The sequence below is a fragment of the Carcharodon carcharias genome, chromosome X (assembly GCF_017639515.1).
Source record: "Carcharodon carcharias isolate sCarCar2 chromosome X, sCarCar2.pri, whole genome shotgun sequence".
Taxonomy (NCBI): Eukaryota; Metazoa; Chordata; class Chondrichthyes; order Lamniformes; family Lamnidae; genus Carcharodon; species Carcharodon carcharias.
The window spans coordinates 19,385,341-19,402,882 of NC_054507.1; the positions used below are offsets into that span (position 1 = coordinate 19,385,341).

The 17,542-nt window shown below is 46.5% G+C and overlaps 1 protein-coding gene across 1 annotated transcript in view; it reads right to left on the bottom strand.

Moving 5' to 3' along the window:
• LOC121273243 (transmembrane protein 198-like) overlaps nt 1-17,542 on the bottom strand; it is an 80,644-nt gene that overhangs the window by 15,102 nt on the left and 48,000 nt on the right. Inside the window, exon 2 of the mRNA XM_041180274.1 lies at nt 7-232. Coding sequence (XP_041036208.1) covers nt 7-163 — 157 coding nt within the window. The 5' untranslated portion in view covers nt 164-232. The remainder of the gene's footprint in view (nt 1-6; nt 233-17,542) is intronic.

Consider the following 17,542-nt stretch of genomic DNA (forward strand, 5'->3'; position numbering starts at 1 on the left):
ACTCACCAAAAAAGCAGTAGATGACCCCAAAAAGGCAACACATGGCACAAATAATAGATGGAATGAGTTGATATTTCCTTTCCACCTCCAGGTCACAGCGGTTCACAATGATGTCCTCCTGACCTGTGTCCATGAGGTTAAAGTCCAACAGTGTAGAGGTCATAGCTGTCCAAAATCAACAGGAGCAAGAACGTTAGGTGGGTCTGTCCATCCAATCAGAGCACTGCAAGTCCTGCAAGAGAAAGGCACAAAACAAACAGAATTAGATAAAGGGTAAAATACTGCAGATGCTGGAAATCTGAAATGAAACAGGATTAAATTTTCATTAAACTAGTGGCCATTCCACCTTGCCCATAGAAATCAGAATGGAACCAAGTGAATTTTCCTCAGTGCATTCATGATATTGTAGGTATAGGTATGGGACCCTGCAGCTAATGGGGCATATGAAGTGTATCTAACCACAGGGCAAATCCAAAGAGACCCCCAACTGAAATATCTCATGCTGACTAATGAATTCACAAACGTAGCCCAATTTGGGGTTGGATGCACTGGCTCTCTACAATTGCATCATTAGGGTGCCAAAATGTCCATCTGCATTGGCTTGTAGCAAAAGCTTTTCCTTCATAGTACCTAAAGCCATACTTGCAATAATGTTAAAAAAAATGCTCCCTGGCACTTAAGAATTTCCAAATTTTATGGCATTCAAACATTACCTATTGCCTAAAATCTCACATATTTTATACCTACCTAACTAGAGACAGAAAAAGAAATACGGCTTTTATAATTAATACATAACTAAACAATAGTTACTGCACTTTAAAGCTAATGGTTGCAAAGAGCTTTGGGACAGCCTGACACATGTTAAGGTGCTATATAAATGATATAAATCCTTCTAATGTGAACACTTGGACTCATAACTCAAGTAATTTGAATATATTCATCAAACATGAATGTCAACCAAGTCATAAAAAGCACAGTTTATGCACAAAAGTGAATTTAATTCACATAGGCAATTTTTTTTTAGGACAGTGGCTGTACCAAATGAAGAAATTGTTCCTGCTGGAGCCCAGTTGTTGAGACAATTTACTGTATTTAAGTTAACAGTTCAATATTCTTGTTTACAGATGCAGAACTAAACTTCAGTCTGGTTCCTGCTCAAATACCCTGTGCTCAAAATCAGTGCTTTCTGAAGCAAAGTTTAATTTGAAAGTGGTTCTTAATAGGGCAAGTTTATTCCACTATCATAAATGTTGTAAAAAGATAGTGCTGTCTCTCAGATAACTCTTGTTGCCCGTTTGATACCTGCAAACTGCTGGTCGGAGACAGCCTAAGAACTTCTCCTGTGCCATTGGTGAAGCCAACCCACAATCTACTGTACTCACTCACAAGTACACAGGAGTGAAACTTCATCGTGACTCTACAGAGACTGTGTGCAAACTGCCTGTTCCCTGGTTCCCTTCGACTAGCAGTCAGCCTTGACTCAGTGCATAGCACTCTCACCTCTGAGTCAGAAACATGTGAGGTCAAGTTCCACTCCAGAGACTTGAGCACAAAATCCAGGCTGACACCTCAGCATTGAGGGAATGCAGCACTGTTGGAGGTTATTAATTAAAAGTTAAAACTTTTATTTTATTTTTATTTGCTTTTGGAAACCTCATCCCGTCCGTGGATGAGGTTTCCAAAAAAATGCAAAGGCCGCTTGGCCTTTTTGCCTGCTTGCCCACCATAAGGATGGACTGGCAGCGAAAAATTTAACTTAATTGATTCTTTAATGGCCATAACAGCCCTTTTAATTGTTGTCAGGCATGCTGCCAATTCCCATGTGCGCGCCCGCCGACCGAACTATCATGTAACTGTGCATCAGCGCACATCATTTCACACTCGAGCAGGTCAGGCATATGCCCACTGAGGTGAAAATTCTGCCCCATGTCTTCACACCAGGACTGCTCCAGGTGACAGATGTCCCCGAAAGCAAAGAAGACGGCAGCCCCCAAATCTAGTGACGCCTCTCTGGGGTACCTGCAGTGGAAGGTTGCCGCGATGCCATCTATTGACGTTCTAGCCGCAGGAGGTCCATCAGTCACCAATCCGGCCTGGGAGGCAGTGGCAGCAGCGGTCAATACCATTGGAGCATAGCAGAGGACAGCCATCCAGTGCAGGAAGAGGATGAATGGTCTCATCCATTCTGCCAGGGTAAATCAACCACCTCATCACTCTCAACTCACACACTCCCAAGCCCATCACACATCCACATGGATCTCACACTTCAAGGGACACCACTAACTCTCACACACCCTCACATCCCCATCAGGCTCATACCCTCTGGAGCTCATGTCCTCATCCCGTCCATGGTTCCGCTCACCACACAAACATTCCACGCACCCTTATCACCTGCTGTGGCACGCATCCTGCTCATACTCTCTCCATCTGTTTTCATGCAGGAGAAGCTGGTTCACAACAGCAGGGAGAGGTCCCAGACTGGGGGTGGAGTGGCCCACATTAGGCCCCTCACTCACTTTGAGGAGTGAGCCCTCACACTGACTGGTGAGGACGTGGACAGTGCCTGTGGTGACGGTAAGGTCAGCGATGAACACCCACATGAGGATCCTGCACCACATCATCCCTCTCTCAATGTAACTGTGAGTGCTCTCTCTCCTGCTTTAGACTCTGCTGCCGTGCATTAATTATCTCTACTTTGGTTCACAGGGAACTCTGCCAAGCGACCGACACCCTCAGCCAGTCAGTCCCTCAGCTCCATCCACATCCTCACCTCCAGCCAAGAGGACACCTCCTCCATTGAAGAGCTGGAAATAAGCAGCCTGGAAGACCCATCACAGCGCTTACCCACACCCTCCACCAGCGCAGAGACACATCTCAGTGGGACCTAGATCTAGAGCAGGCTCGGGTTCACAGTCTGGTGGTCACCACATGGACACATGTCTGCAGCAGGAGGAGGTAGGTTCAGCCGAGTTGCCCAGCACTTGGAGGACTGCTGGGGAAGAGGCATTTATGAGATCCGAGTCAGGTGACGAGCCTCTGGATTTGGCCTTCCAACTCATCGTGGAGAGTCAGCAGAAGGTGGGGGAACATCACCTAGAGCTGTTGGAAGCCATCAACAGAGTGGCACATGAGTTGAAAGAGTGGGTCTGCCTGCTCTCTGATGAAGTGGTGCCCACATGTGCACGTATGGAGGTCTCCATGGGAAGGATGGTGGACCCAATGGAGACCCTGGTCTAGCAGAACATGGAGATGTGTGCAGGCCAGCACTCCATCGCGGTAGCCATGGGTGAGTTCCTGCAGTGACAACACAAGAAGGAAATGGGGCACCTCAGCGTCCCTCCAGGTGCTCCTTCCCCTCAAAAAGTCAGGCCGGGGCCCTCAGGCACCCAAAGGGAGGAGGAGCGGCAGCTGGACACCCCTGGGTCATTCACTCAGGAATCTCAGAGGCTGTCCTCTCCCTCCGAGTCCCTTTGCCTGTGACCCCCTCAACCTCATCCTCTGTCACCGCAGAAGGAGCAACTGGCCCAGAGGAGGACAGCCAAAGAAAGCCGGGGCCCTCAAGGCCCTCCATCACACTCATTTCACTGTCCCAAGCATTTTCAGTGTTGCCTGCTGGGTTCCCTTTCAGTTATCCGTATGAGCTGTCCTGCATCTCCGCCCGCCCACTGACCACACTCCCATGCAGAACCTGTGTGCCCGTCCAACACAAGGCTCCGCCCACTTTCGACTTCGACAACCACGGTAGTAGTGAAGTATACTATTAGCTCCCGCATCTTTTCCCCTCCCTTGGTCACGCATGTCCTTTCCCCCAATCATTGTTGAACTCCGGTATTTTTTTAAATTATTTGTTCATGGGATGTGGGCATCGCTGGCTAGACCAGCATTTATGGCCCATCCCTAATTGCCCTTGTTCAGAGGGCATTTAAGAGTCGACCACATTGCTGTGGGTCTGGAGTCACATGTAGGCCAGACCAGGTAAGGATGGCAGATTTCCTTCCCTAAAGGGCATTAGTGACCCAGATGGGTTTTTACAACAATTGACAATGGTTTCATGGTCATCATCAGACTTTTAATTCCGGATTCTATGGCAGAATCTTCCACCGCCGTCCCTTCTACTGCTACTGACACACCCTCACCCTACCGCCTCACTCTGCCCTTGGTCATTCTCACCATTCCCTCCTACCACACCCGCCCTCAATTCGCTCCTCAGAAGGCTGTCATTGACTCTACAGACCCCTCCCTTGCACGTTCACCTGGACATCGCCCCTCCCCCACTTAGTCCCTCTTCCACCCTTATTCCCTCCTCCCCTGGACACCTTCCCCCCTCCGAACTCCCTCCTCCCCCTGGACACCTTCCCCCCTCCGAACTCGGTCCTCCCCCACCCCCTGGACACCTTACGCCCGCTGAACTCCCTCCTCCCCTGGACACCTTCCCCCCCTCCAAACTCCCTCCTCCCCCTGGACTCCTTCCCCTCTCTGAACTCCCTTCTTCCCCCCTCCAAAATCCCTCCCTTGCACCTTCCTCTCAACCTGCACCTACCTCCCCACTTGCTGCATTTTTCCCATTACGCCCTCCTTCCCCCTGTACTCCCTTTTCCCTACTCCCAACCTCACCCCTCCGACACCTTTGTACCCCCCTGCCAACCTTACCAACCCCGCCCCCCCGACACCTTCATTCAGTCCCCACAACCTCAGCACTCCCCCCCGCCCCCTCACCGTACACCTTCCTCTCCCAGTCATGCCTAGACCTTCCTCTCCCACCAGCCCTCCCGGTACATCTTCCTCTCCCCACCCTCGCTGATCATCTGTAGCAGCCCATGGCCAAGACCGTGATGTTCCAAAGCAGACCCGAAGCATCAACGGAGACCTTCCACATTCTGTGAGCTGCTTCACGATGGAGCCATTTCCCTGAGAATCCACCCAACATGCAATGCACATGTTCCTCCCAGGTCTGGTAGCTGTCAGGCTCCAGAATCTCCTGCTCCTTGGATATCCACAATCTGAGCAAGGCCCTAACGGTGAGTCCCGACTTCTGCACTTCACACTGGTCCCGACGTGTTCTGGGCTGGTGCGTTTTCCCACCGACGTAACGGTAAATCTGGCACATGAGGGACGACTCTGGTCGGGTCTTACTTTGCATCCCATTAGCGGGAAGCAAATCGGGTTCACTCCGGCCTCCAGTGGGATTGGCATTCCGCCCTGGCGGACACCATCGGACGATCCCGCTGTGCTTTCACGCCGGTGTAAAACTGATTCCTGGCCCTTCTGCCAAGCTGTCTCCCCTGCCCGCCATGATGCCCAATGCCGACAGGACCAGACAATTCCGCCTGAAATGTTAAGTAAGATGGGCCTAATAGATCCTCTGGTACTTTTCTAAGAAGGGGAGTTCTCCTGGCCACTATTTATCTCTCAGCCAGCATCACAAATACACATTATCTGGTCATTATCACATTGCTGTTTGTGGGAGCTTGCTGTGTGCAAATTGGCTGCCAGGTTTCTGACATTACAACAGTGACTACACTTCAAAAAGTACTTTATTGTCTGTAAAGTGGTTTGAGATGTCCAGTGGTCATGAAAAACCCTATGGAGAGAATTTTCTCCCTGTCAGTTTGGGAGTGGACATGGGCAGGTGGTGATTGGGTCCGCGCTGCAATTTTACATGGGCAGGCCAGAGGACAGTGGGAGCAGGCGGGAGGCAGCAGGGGTGCAATGACCACCGGGTTCAATGGCGACCCGGTGTCCTGTTCAAATACAGCACAGGCAGCCTTTCAAAGGCTGTGAATCGTGGCCAGTGGAAGGGCTCCCCAGAGCGCTGCTGGAGAGCAGGCCAGGCAGGAGGGTAGGGCAGCAGCGCACTGTGCCCCTCCCTTTTTTGACAAGTGCCTAGCTGCCCTCCTGGAGGAGGTGGGAGCTTGGTGGGAGGCCCTCGTTCCTAGGGATGGGAGGAGGAGGAGGAGGTCTGTCCGTTCCGCCTCCGCCATCCCCCCCCCCCCCCCCCCCCCCCCCCCCCCCCCCCCCCCCCCCCCCCCCCCCCCCCCCCCCCCCCCCCCCCCCCCCCCCCCCCCCCCCCCCCCCCCCCCCCCCCCCCCCCCCCCCCCCCCCCCCCCCCCCCCCCCCCCCCCCCCCCCCCCCCCCCCCCCCCCCCCCCCCCCCCCCCCCCCCCCCCCCCCCCCCCCCCCCCCCCCCCCCCCCCCCCCGACCCCCAACATGACCAAACGTGCCTGGGAGGAGGTGGCAGAGATAGTGAGTCCCCACAACATGGTGCGACGCACAAGGGTCCAGTGCCACAAGCGATTCAATGACCTCTTGCACTTGGGAAGGGTGAGTACCATGTTGGCAAATGTCACTTAACACAGCAAGTAGAAAATTCTGGCCTATAAGTCTTCATACAGTATCACATTTGCTGAACAATTTACATAATCCACAATTTAGATTGTTAAGATTATGAGGGTTTGATAGGGTAGACATAAAGAAGATGTTTCCACCTCTGGGGGTGACCAAAACCAGGGGACATCAATATAAGATAGTTATGAATAAATTCAGTAGGGAATTTAGGAGAAACTTCTTTAACCAGAGTGTAGTGAGAAAGTGGATTTTGTGACCACAGGAAGTAACTGAGGTGAATCACAGAGACATGCTTAAATGCAAGCTGGATGAACACATGAGGAAGAAAGGAATAGAATGATATGTTGATAGGTTTAGATGAAGAGGGGGTGGGAGGAGGCTTGTGTGGAGCACAAAAACCAGCATGGGCCTGTTGGACCAAATGGCCTGTTCCTCTGTTGTAAATTCTATGTACTAAGTCATAAATATGCATTCCTTCCAGTTCTGAAGCATGAGACAGATTTGGCCTCTGATCTGTACTGAATTAGCTGATTCCAGGTGGTGAGCATCACAGTCCCAGTCACTATCCAGTGACCTTGATAGGAAATGCACATGGCTGGATGTACAGCAAGAACAGAATTGGATTTCCCCACAGCTGATTAACCTGCCAACACTCATTATCTGGGCTAACTCTTAAGGAACTGCCACTAGGGTAAAGAACCAGAGGCTTTGAAAACCGATCCTCAGAAGGAGTGAAAGACTGCAGAACAAGAGAGAAGAAACAGACAACAGGAAATGACAGACATACTTGTACAAGTACTGCACACATATCTGAAGGAAACTGGTCTGAACCATTCATTTGCACTGCTTAGCAGCTGGTTTCAGTGTAGCACTGATGAATGGCTGAGATCCTGTAACAAAAGACAAAATTCTAATTTTATTTCTATTACTTAGGAAAATTTAAGCATTGGAGGTGAAGAATAGGTCATGGTCTAATAAATAAATCTAGCTAAATCCATGACAGCCCATGTTCAAAGCCAATACTGTAAATGGGCTTAGAAGTTTTGAGAGCTTGTTGAACAACATACATATTGTTCGGGGTCAGAATGACCACTTTCTTGTTTCAGAAACTGGCCAGCATAGCAAGCAACTAATATCTGTGCTGTATAAATGAATGAATCTTAGTCCTAGATAAACTGATGCAATTAGCAGCTTTTCCTTCTCTGCTGCTAAACAATCATTTCATTCATCTGACTGATCTGCTTAGCACACTGCGAGCCATCTTATTATCGCTAGAGCTGTTACACTAAACTTTATTGCGCATGGCCAAGTCAACAAGCTTGTTCCTCAATTGACTCTTTGTATTCTCCAACGGCCAGACTTTTACCAATGCTGAAGCTTGGCTCAGTCCAATAACACCCTTGCCTCTATGAATAAAGTCTGTGGGCTCAAGTCACACCCCAGAGATTTGGGGCAGAATTTTTCCCTCATCTGGTAGGCACGCGGCCGACCTGAACGAGAGTGAAATAGTGTGATGATGATGTCAGGCAAGTGTCCCAACATCATCGCGCACTCTCACGATATTTTGTTCAGCGGGCATGCTTAATCAATTAGATAAATGGAATTCTTCGTTTCCCCTTTCCAATCATTCAGTCGGCAGATGGGCGAATAGGCCAAGGGCCTTTGCATTTTTTGCAAAACCTCATCCACGGGCAGGATGAGGTTTCGAACAGTGATTTTAAAAAAAAATTTTAAAACTCATTTTTAATATGTCCCTGCTCACATGAGAGGACGTTTCCCCTTATTTTTCCTTTCTTTATATTTCATGTTAAAAACCTTCAGCTCCCTGTGCCTTCAGGGAGCTTTCATTGAGCGTACCCGCACACGTGCACTGACTTCTGCGCTCGCCCTTCCCCCACCCAGGCAGCACTGGGGCTCTTCGTGAATTAATGGCCAGCCAGCGTGAAATCGCTGTCGGGGCCCGATTGCAGGGGGAGGACCATTGCACGGCAGCTACCAGGCCCGCTTGTCACATGCGCCCGATGCAATTAGCAGCTTTTCCTTCTCTGCTGCTAAACAATCCTCCTCTTGAGCACATAGTCTAGATTGATATTCCAGTGGGATACTGAGAGAGTGCTACACTGTCGGTAGTGTTTTTTTGTTTGGATGAGGTGTTCAAAACATGACCATATCTGCCTAATCAGGTGGGAGTTTAAAGATCCCACAGCATTATTTGAAGAAGAGCAAGAGAGTTCTGCCCTGTGTCCTGGTCAACAGGCCCTCCTCAACTAACAGTTAAAAAAACTCAAGATTAACAGGTCATTCAGCTCGCTGCTGCTTGTGGGATCTTGCTGTGTGCAAAATGGTTGCTGTACTTACCTACACAATCATGGTCACTGTATGTGAAGCATGTTGAGATACTGCATGTGATTCATTCAGGCAAGAATGCTCTCCCCTGGCTAGAATTGTGTTCGCCCTTCTAATTTTCTCACTTTCCAGCTGGCAAGAACTGCATAAAATTACATAAGTGCACACCAGTCAAGTAACTGTAGATTTTGTCCCAACTAGGTACGCAGGGATATTGGTTTTTGTTCTGCTGGGAGATTACTGCTCGATAGAGATGTCAGTTGGAGCACAATTTGACACAAAACTGAATAGATAATTATACCCAAGGGCACCCCACATTTTCATCCAGAGTGCTGACAAATGCCCAAAACCATTAACAATAGACATGAGAGACTACCAGCACAGCAGGAACAAAGAAGCTTGAGAACATAGACTCAGCAATAAAAAAGTATGCATGGAATGTTTGGACCTGAACCAAAGATGATCCAAAGTTTAGAAAAAATACACACGGAATGGGTAGCACTTGCCCAATTAATGCTTCAGGCTCTAGCGACTATTACTGTGTTTTCCAGTGAAATTATTATCAAATGATCAATGGAATACCTAAAGATGATGTTACGATAAAATTACTGCAATGGGTTTCCCCTTCAGCTCAGTGAGTCCAATGAGGCCCTGAGACTTATAGTCCAGGCTCAGTTGCCCTCAGCCAAATTGACAGTTGGGCGCTACAACTGGCTTCATCACGGGTTGTTTGACTGCCCTTTCCCCTCCCACTACCCCCCTGGTGTGTGGCTATCCTAATCCTGTGTTTGGCCACTGGGTGGCATCAGAGACCCATCAATGTCCACACATGCACTTCAGTTGATGAGCAAATTGGTTTTTACTGCCATCAAGCTACTATCTAAATTATCCATCTTGAAAGGATTAAGGCTAATTGGAAATAAGTCCAAATAGATTTGGTTTGGACTACTTAAGACTGTCCAATATAGTTAGATGCATTGGAGATGTTGGATCTATAGTTAGGAGTGGGCAAATATTACATAAGAACATAAGAAATAGGAGCAGACGCAGGCCATTTGGCACCTTTGAGCCTGCTCCACCATTCAATAAGATCATGGTTGATCTTCTTCAGCTACACATTCCTGCACTATCCCAATATTGCTTAATTTCCTCAGTGTCTAAAAATCTCTGTCTCAACGATGCAGTATCCACCCCTTTGGGGTGGAGAATTCCAAAGATTGTGTTCAAGCATTACAGAGGACATTGTTAGTCAGGTTGCTTAAATATGGCTGCCCTTATAAAGAGTGCATACTCCACAAAGACATGTCCATCTTAAAGCGATGTCATATACAGTGAAATACATTAACATTGGGAAAAGTACTGTGGAGTACATTTTTTAAAAATGTGTATGCTTAAAATGAATGAAACTCACAGACAACTGTTCTAAATGTTTCCTAGGTTTCTTCCCCCTACCCCCACAGGTGCTACTATTGTTGGGGAACAGATCTAAAAGCACACAATATGTTCTGGTATCTTGCCCAAGTTCTTCGAGATAAATCAAGTCAACTTTAATTCATTTAGATCGGATTGGTTTTATGATTATCAACAATGACTTGCATTTATATAGCACTTTTAACATTGTAAAACTTCCCAAGGTAGTTCACAGGAGCATTATAAAACTAAATTTGATACCGAGCTATGTAAAGAGTTACAAGGACAGATAACCAAAAACTGTAGGTTTTAAGTCGAGTCTTAAAGGAGGAGAGAGAGGTAGAAAGGTTTTAAAGAGGTAATTCTAGAGCTTAGGACCCAAGCAGCTGAAAGCACTTGCCATCAGTGATGGAGCAAAGGAAGTGGGCATGTGCAAGAGGCCAGAATTGGAGAAGCATAAAAATGTTGGAGGGTTGTTGAGCTGCAGGAGATTATAAAGATAGGATTGGTCAAGGTCATGGAGAGATTTGAAAAGGATGAGAATTTTTAAATCCATCTGCTACAGATGGTTATCACTGTAGAGAGTCCTTGAAACTTAAGGCTTAAGGAAAAAACAAATTAAAATGATCTAACCACTATGCCAAGAGAAGCTCTCTGCCAAACTTCTCAGTAAATATCAAGTATAGATGGTGAGAGGTAAAAATACATGTTGCATAATCCTGCCCTCGCTCTGAATGGAGCAAAGCTGTTCAACCTCTGTCTTAAGCCCCAGGAGGTTGACTAAGCCTCATGAATCAGAAGGGTGCTCCCTGTATTGAGTGGATAATGGATTTAGTGCATCCAGTCCACCTGACCCCATTCTGACCTTTATTACTTTGACATATGTTGGGTTTAGTGTGTATCTCTATTGGTGACAAGTGGTGTTACATGATTTTTTTAAACCACATGCCACATGTTGGTCAGTTCAGGATAGGTTTATTTAAAAAAGACTCAGGAAATGGTGACTGTGCGAGAAATGGCACGTGGGTGCCATTACATCCAAAATTTAAGCGCTCCCTTCAGTTACTTGATGTGTAGTTACATATTTAGTTTGTCTTGATCTGCAATGAAATATATATTTAAGGTTAGCTCATTAATTAGTATGCAGGTTGGTTGACAAGAGTATTAGGAAACCAGTCTTTAGTTAACCAGGACCACATGCATATTTTAGTGGAGTCTCATTTTACCAGGTTGATAGTTTTATGGGTTTGACTATTTTAAAGATACTATTGGCACTATAGTGACCAAAGCTTAGAGCAAACTAGAGCAAACTTTATCTTAGTTCTCTTCCACTTCCTGTCTATGCTGCCCCTTCACCCACACAGTTTCTTTTGATTTAAGTTACTATGGAGTAAAACTTTCGGTTCCCCTACTCCTGGAGTATTGTGAAACTTCCAATCTGTGATTTTCCATTTTTTTCCATTTATTAATTTTTATGAATGCAAAATCACGGGTGGAGAGTGTACAATATCCTGACATATATCTGGGCAAACAGCCTCAAAATAGAACTTTTTTTAATGTTTGGGTCATTTTCCAGATTCTGATTTCTATTCTTCCTGGTGGAAAGTACAAGTATATCCATATGAAAGATGGATGATTTTAATTTGGACTGATTTTAATTAAATGAATCCTGCAAGAATAGAATCTCTATAAAAGATGATGCCAATGAACATTTCCCAATTCAGAAACAATGGTGGCCTATTCTGCCACAGACCTGTAAGGGTTAATGAAGGACTTCCTGCCTCTCCCCTCAAAGTTCACAGCATATTCTCCATCAAGACAAACAAATCCATTTTTTTCTGCCAAAAATAAAGGAGGATTCCTTCAGTGATTGGGCTGTCCCACCTCAGAGCCGGTGTGTGACATTTCACATGACCTGTGAAATTCTCACAGCCGGCCGAGTGAGTCATAGCAGAAACATTCTCCCCTTTACATCTGGTTAATAGTCTCCAAACTGTGGCTGCAACAGACTGGGGATGAGGCTGGAAAGTCTGGCAGTGGTCCATGCACCATGCGAGAGATGAGGAGTTTCCACAACTACTTTCATGCAGATCTCACCACAAACAAAGTCTGTTTTCCATTTCCCATTTAAGGCTCTGTCATGTCTTGGAGGGAGTCGGGAAGAGGAAACCAAACGAGTTGCTGTAACAGACTGAACTTTTGCTCAATATAATGGAGCCTCTACAACATCACAATGGCATCTTCCTGTGGAGTATTACTTCTGACAAGTTTTTTCCTAACACTTTGGCCAATATGCCAAAATCTAACTACAGTTTAACAGAGTAAGATACTTGTAGCCCTTTCAATGTTTTTTTTAAAAGAACTTGCTGACTTAAGAATTGGCCACATCACATAAATAGGACCAATGCCAATTCTACTCGATGAAACACAGGGAATGACAATCAATGACTCAAGTCTCAATTGTATTTCCATTTGGTGCTATTCATGAGCTAGCACTTAATGATGCTCATCTGGTCACATCCTCTATATTTTGTGGTTTAACCAAATCATGCCTTGTCTGCTGAAAAGTACTTTCTGGAACCAAATTTTCAGAGTGTTATGGAGAGGTAGGGGGTTAATTTGATCTGCACTAATTTCTTCTTTCACCAGCTGTCCGTAAACAGAAAGGTCTTTTGATTTTCTTCCCCCTTTATCAGTGGTGGCGTATTTCCCAACCCCTCAGTTTTGGTATGATCCAATTTTCTGGTAATAACCCCACAGCAAGCTCGAGATAGGGTGAACTCAAAGGGTTAGTTTATTTGCACAAGCTCAAAATGTGGGAGGAGGGTCACAACGCTGCCTCCTGTGCATTCATACAGTAACAGAGGGATAGAGAAAGGAAAGATTTACAGTGCAGAGACTACAGAGAAAAGAAATATTGTGTCACGTGAGTCCAGGGTCCAGAATCAAAGTCCAATGAGGTATTCCTTCACCGAGGTCGGCAGGTTGAAAACCGATGCTGGGTAAATCACTTTTCAAGTGGTGTTGACTTCACATGATGAGATAGGCAGGCAAAAAGTCTTGTAATGAGGGTACAGAAGTTCCAGTGGAAGCAGTGTAAATGGGGCCAGGTGTTCAAACATGGGCAGAGGGCTCCTTTTCTGTGAGGTTGCTCGTATAATGGTAAATAGAAGACTGAGAATTTGCAGCACAGCAAGGCAGTATTACTGGTTACACAAGCTAGTGGCCCATGCCATATGACTCCCACCTCCACACTGTCTTTGACAAAGAGATGTGCATCCCTCATCTGGGTCCCCGAGATTGTTAAGTCTCAACCATTAAGAATTGAAAAGAAGATTGCGGGGCTCTTTGTCTTAGTAGATCAGCAAACTACTCTTGGCCAGTCTGGGTTATGAAATGCAGATGGCCTTTGTATAGCTGTCTTTGAATTTGGTCTTTGTAGCTCACAAGGGGGGTCATTAGTGTCTCTTCAGAGATAACGAGGTGCAAGTTTCTTCACTACTGCCATGGTAGCTCCTTTTGTTCGAAGGTCACAGACAGACATAGCTTCAGCCATTTTAAAAGGTCTTTCTCCAGTTTTTTAAAATTTTAGAAATAACCTGGAAGATACCTATTTTATAAAAATATACAGTGTGAGGTCTTGGTCCCCTCACACCCAGGCAAAACAAACACAGAAGATGATGAATTTTCACCAACTTCTCACAATGGCCAGAATTTTATGCCCTGTGGGCAGGCACACGCCTGTCCTGTCCGGCTGTGAAATAAAGCGAGTTGACATCGGGCGAGTGTCCCGATGTTATTTTGCACTCACACGATGTGGGCGCATGCAGCAGTTGGAAGCGCACCCACCAATGATTAAGCGGGTAATTAAGCCCAATAAGAAGGCAATAGAAAGCGATTTTTCATGGCCCGTACACTTTTACAGTCGGCAGAGGGGCCAATCGGCCAGGCGGTCTTTACATTTTTGCTCAAACTTCGATCCAGGGCAGGATGAAATCTCCTTGGGGAAATAAAATAAAAAGAGATATCTGGGGACTGTTTTTTTTATGAGGTGTGCTTCAGGTGCTCGATTGTGCTGCTTGGACATATTTTGCAGCATTTTTGTTGTTTTGTTTATTCTGTGGGGGTCTGCAGTTCCCTCAGGCAGCTGTCTGCCTTTAGGAAGCTTACTGGAAGCGCTCACCAGCAGCCGCAGTGACATCAGTGCCCACCCTCTTCCCACCCCCCACCAGTAGTGCAGAGCCTTCCTCCCGTTAATTGGCCAGCCAGTGTGAAATCGCAGTCAGGGGGCCGTTTCCTGTCCGCTCCTAGGCCCACTGATCGCACACGCCCGACGAATGAAACATTCAGGCCAATGATACTGCTTCTGGAGAATTAAGAATTGCTCTTGTTACTATGCAGTGATACAGAACAATTCCTTCTCCAAAGCTGTCTTTAAGGGGCTATATGAAAGCAAGTTGTTGTTGTGACCTCATTCTTTGATTGGAGCAGATGACTACACTCATGTCCCAGTTTCTTTAAACTATTTCAGTGTTTGGTGCATACTTAAACAGTTATACCAGCAATGCAAGGAGTGTTGTCATTTCCAATATTATTCAACTCTGTCCATCCAAAGTTTCAATGTTGGATTTTGTATGGTCTCTGTTTATAAGTTGTTCCAAGTACCACAATTAAGAGCATAATGAGCATAGCAGCATTTTTACAAATAAACAAATAAAGACTTGCACTTAAACAGTGCACAGCAAGCTCTCACAATCAGCAATGTGATAATCATCAGTTTATCAGATTTAGTGATATTAGTTGAGGGATAAATGTTGGCCTGGACACTGGGGAGAACTTCATTCTGTTCTTCGAAAAGTGTCTTGGGATCTTTTACACATACCTTGGGTTAATGTCTCATCTAAAAGATAGTTTCTCTGACAGTGCAGCACTCCCTCGGTACCGCATCGAGAACATCGGCCTAGATTATGCACTCAAGTCTTGGAAGTGGGGCTAGAAACTACAATATTGTGATGAAGAGGTCAGAGTGAGCCATGTTTACAGCAGATCAAACCGGTTGTTTATTGTCCCAGGACAATAAGCATGCCGCCATTTTCTCTCAGGGGTCCATCCACATGCTTGTGAAGCAAAGGGTCATGCAGCCATAGGAGGCCAATTATGCTCCTCTAAAGAGAGTCACTTACTATTCTGTCAGTCCCAATCTGTATCAACATCATTACTACCTCTCCAGGAAGGCACGTTCCATATGATTGGAGACTGTACAAAGTTGTGACACATCCAGCACGGGCAGGTGCCGCACTGGTCCTTCTTAAAATAGACATGCGCCCATGTTGCAACACTGCAGACCCTACAAACACCAGCTCACACACCTGGACCTCAGCAGAATCTGGAGAAAGGATCAGGAGATATCACTTTAGTGAGGCGTTGAGTGTAAGTGAGGAAGACTAAATGAAGGTGACAGATGTGCTGCACAAGGAGACCAGGATCTGTTGCAGAAAAGGGAGCCCGGGACAGAAGCAGCTCAAAGGCCAGAGGGCTGACAGTAGTTAGGGTCTTTCAGTAACCCAGCAGGAAGATAGGAATCTCAGCACCTGGACCAAGAGGTCACGACTGAGGAACAAGTGCACTCAGCACACACTTGTTCTTCCCCCATTCACTGAGGTGACTCTTCAAAGGAACACAAGTACAGAAAGAAGGCAACACAAACCCTTATGCTCTCACCGAAGGCAAACGTGAGGGAACCAAACATTGAACCAGAGGTACAAAAATAAACAGTGTAGATTTATCAACAGAAGGGTTTTATGAATGTTGCAGTGGAAGACATGGCAGCACAGACAGAGGTGATCAGGCAGAGGATGTTGTTAATGGCACTGGTGTAGCATGGAGTGCATCACAAGACTGATAATCCAGGGCTACAAGTGAGCTTTTAAGCCTAAGTTCTTTCGATCAATGATTGACACACCTTTAAGAGCTTCCTACTTCGCTCTCTGAGGCACATTCAAAAATTTCTACTGTCTTTTTTTCCCTCAGCCCTTCCTTGGCTCCAAGTTCTCTAATAAGAGCAGCACAGTGCACCTCATTGGGACAGGTGCTTCCCACCTCCACACATGCAAGCCACTCACCCAGGGTATGTAAATGACCCCATCCTTGCAATCTGGGACAGGGTCAAATGGCCTGCCAACATCAAAGGTGAAAGTTCTGGCCAGCTGCCTTTCAATTTCCTTAGAGGGATCTGCAGAGTTTTGGGCCCTTTGTGATTGATGTTGAGGTATCGCATGTTATCCTACATTCTTATGATCTTAACACCATCTGAAAATTGATGGAATGAAAGACTTTCCTTGTCATATATTGATGTGTGCCATCAATGAAGCCCTGCGCTTCAAATAAGACTTTCGCAGCTGGCAAAAGGCACTGTGCCCTCCTGTTCTGTTTCCTCCTTTCAATGGAAAACAAGTCTCGGCAGTCAAGGTTTCTGCCATCTGCTTGATGCATTGGTGATCCATTCGTGAGTACTGTGGCAAATGTTAGCACTGGTGGCTCTGGTTGTGTAAAAATTCAATCTTGCAGTGCCTTTCCTAGCAATGGATAGGGCTATCCCTGTGCTGGATCTCACCTTCAGGCTTCAGGGGAAGGAGTCTCAGCGGAGACATCAAAAGGCAGGTCTGCTCAGATGGGCCCGAGCAACTATTCTGAGGTAATTCCTGAGCCAATTCAGAGTGGCACCAGAGACCTGAGGGATGAGCATGCCTTTTCTGCCTTCTCTCCACCTGTTCTTGTCTAACCTCCTTCAAATTCAGAACCGTCATTAGCAGCAGACCCTGTGAAATGCCCAAGCTGAACAGTGTAGTTGGAGCCGAGGTTGGCAGTTGGCAGCAGCAACAAGCCTGGGGCTCAGGATTTCTGCAAAGAAACTTGTACTGACAGAAATTCGGCAGCAAACTGCTGGCGAGAGAAACATAATGCAGAATTAACCAGTCCAAACCAACCCACCCAAAAACAAACCACACAGTCTCAGCTTTAGGAGTGGAAAGTTTGGAAGCTGAGAAGTGACCATTTTACACTAGCATACAACAACAACTTGCATTTATATAGCATCTTTAACGTAATAAAATGTCCAAAGGCACTTCATAGGAGCATTATAAAGCAATGTTCGACAAAGACTGAGGAGGCAATTCATGGTGGGGCCTAGTTACCTTAATGAGCATGGGCGGGACTGGAAAATTTGGGGAGCAGCCAAAAGTCCGTTAACTTTGAGCGGGAATTTCCGGTCCCATCAGCACCCACCCATAATGAGGGCTGAACATACTCTCAGCACCACACCTGAACATTTGTGAACAACTACAGAATTGGGAGCGTGACATTACTGGCACCTGGGTTCGTGTTTTTTTCTTGTCATCCGTGGCTCACTTGGTAACACTCTTGCTTCTGAGTCAGAAGGTTA